This window comes from Lactuca virosa, chromosome 9 (assembly GCF_052849685.1).
Source record: "Lactuca virosa cultivar CGN04683 chromosome 9, Lactuca_virosa_CGN04683_v6, whole genome shotgun sequence".
NCBI lineage: Eukaryota > Viridiplantae > Streptophyta > Magnoliopsida > Asterales > Asteraceae > Lactuca > Lactuca virosa.
This window is the reverse complement of record NC_136434.1, coordinates 20,833,204-20,835,863: the sequence shown is the minus strand read 5'-3', so window position 1 is coordinate 20,835,863 and position 2,660 is coordinate 20,833,204. Positions and strand designations below refer to the sequence as shown.

General features: G+C 42.9%; 1 protein-coding gene across 1 annotated transcript; it reads left to right on the top strand.

The window, feature by feature from the left end:
- Positions 1 to 1,226: 1,226 nt before the first annotated feature.
- On the top strand, positions 1,227 to 2,660 carry LOC145138997 (uncharacterized). Its single transcript, XM_079072971.1, has one exon. It carries the CDS (start codon positions 1,227 to 1,229, stop codon positions 2,658 to 2,660), a length of 1,434 nt encoding a protein of 477 aa, XP_078929097.1.

Here is a 2,660-nt window from a genome sequence, read left to right as displayed (position 1 = left end):
CTACAACAAAATCCACCCATTATTGAACCAATTGCAATGGCGGACGGAGGAGAAGTTCCCGAAAGAACTTTGAGGCAAATGATGGAAACCGATGTTACACAAACTCCAACCGGCATCAATTACCCGGTTTTGGAAGGAGGTTCGGAATTGAAGTCAAGTTTAGTCCATCACCTCCCGATTTTTCATGGATTGGAGAACGAAGACCCGCATAAGCACTTGAAGATGTTCCACATTATTTGCACTAGTATGAAGCCACAAGGGTCAACCGATGACCAAATCAAGCTAAGGGCATTCCCCTTTTCATTGGCCGATAGAGCAAAAGATTGGTTATTCTATCTTCCCCCGGGGTCAATCAACTCATGGACCGACATGGCAAGAGCTTTTCTTGATAAGTTCTATCCCGCTTCAAGAGTCTCAAGTCTTAGAAATGAGATTTGTGGAATCCGCCAAGGTCAAAATGAGACTTTTCATGATTATTGGGAGAGGTTCAACAACTTGTGCTATAGTTGCCCACAACACCAAATTCCGGAACAACTCCTCATTCAACACTTCTATGAGGGATTGTTGCCAATTGAGCGAAGACTAGTCGATGCCTCAAGTGGTGGTGATGTCTTTAGTAAAACTCCACAACAAACAAGACAACTTTTCAACACCATAGCCGCAAATTCCCAACACTTTGGCCCGCGCCAAGATATGAAGAGAGAAACTCAACAAAAATTCAATGAGGTGGGAACATCAAGCCTCGAGTCTCAAATCAAAGATCTAACTTCCGTTGTCCAAAAGCTAGCCATGGACAAACTCCACAAGTGATGGTTTGTGGAATATGTGCAACAATGGGACATCCTACGGATATGTGTCTCATTCTCCAAGAAGATGTGGAACATGTAAATGCCACGGGAGAGTTCCAAAACTATCATAACAAGCCATCCGGTTACCAAAATGCATATAATTCAAGTTGGAAGCCAAATCCCAACATGAACTACAACCCAAGACCATTGCCTCAAAATGCATTGGTTAGACCATCCTATCCACCACCACAACCTCACTACCAACATCCACAACCACACTATCAATCCAAACCACACCCTCCACATCACCAACAACCTCCTCAATCCCAACCAAGTAGCTCCGGAATGTCTCTTGAAGACATTGTCAAATCCTTAGCCACTAGTACCCAACAATTCCAAAAAGAGACAAGAACTAGTATCTCCAACCTTGAAGCACAAATGGGAGATATAGTTACATCCATAAGCAAGTTGGAGTCCCGTGGGAAATTGCCTTCTCAAACCGAAAAGAACCCAAATGTCAATGTGGTGGCCTTGAGAAGTGGCAAACAAGCCGGAGAGAGTAGTTCAAAGAAGAAGCCAAGAGATGAAGAGGAAGAAATAGAAGTTATTCCCGTTGAAGAACCTATAGTCAAGAACGATGCACAAGCCGGAGTTCCAAAGAAGACTACCCCTCTAGTAACACCCATAGCCACTCAACCGCCATTCCCCTCCCGACTTGCGACTTCGAAAAAGAACATGGAGGAGAAAGAGATTTTGGACACCTTTCGAAAGGTGGAAGTAAACATCCCTCTACTTGATGCAATCAAGCAAATCCCGAGATATGCAAAGTTTTTGAAAGAACTTTGTACCAACAAGAGGAAGTTGAAGGGGAATGAGAAAATTTTGATGAATGAAAACGCATCCGCGGTTTTACAAAGGAAACTTCCACCCAAATGCAAAGATCCCGGAATGTTCACGGTTCCTTGCAAGATTGGAGATGTCACTTTTAGTAGTGCTATGCTTGATCTTGGTGCCTCTATCAATGTCATGCCCTATTCGGTGTATGAATCATTGAATGTCGGACCCTTAAGTGAAACCGGTGTCATAATCTCTCTTGCGGATAAATCAAGTGTCTTTCCTAGAGGTGTTTTGGAAGATGTCCTAGTGCAAGTGAACCAATTGGTCTTCCCGGCGGATTTCTATGTGATTGATCTAGATGAGCAAGTGTCCTCCAAATCGGCTTTAATCTTGCTTGGGAGACCGTTTTTGAAAACGGCTAGAACAAAGATTGATGTATATGCGGGAAGTTTGACAATGGAGTTTGATGGTGAAGCAATAAGCTTTAATATCTATGATGCTATGAGATATCCTAGTGACGTTTCATCTATGTACTTTGTAGATGTTGTTGAGCCACTGACCCAAGAATTGTTCGAGTTGTCTAATGGCGATGTGTTGGAAATGATTTTAAGCAAAGGATTTGATTTTGGGAAGCTAGTCAAGCAATGTAATTACAATATTGATGAGGCGGGGAGACATAGGAAGCTTCAACTCCAAGAGCTGGAAGAATTGAGAAACGACTCCTATGAAAACACAAGGATTTATAAGGAGAAGACGAAGCTCTTCCACGACAAGTCTATCACCCGGAAGCATTTTGAACCGGGGCATAGGGTCTTACTTTACCATTCACGATTGAAGTTATTTCCAGGCAAGCTAAGGTCAAGATGGATTGGACCTTTTGTTGTGATAAAGACTTTTGACCATGGGGCGGTGGAAATCCAAAGTGAAGAAACGGGACAAATCTTCAAAGTCAATGGGCACCGATTGAAGCCATTCTATGAAGGTTTTAATGCAAATGCTCTTGAAATCATCCATTTGGATGTCCCGGTGTGTTGA

Bases quoted from the DNA above. Each gene is read 5' to 3' on its own strand.
- LOC145138997 (XM_079072971.1), top strand. From the start codon at position 1,227: ATGGGAGATATAGTTACATCCATAAGCAAGTTGGAGTCCCGTGGGAAA.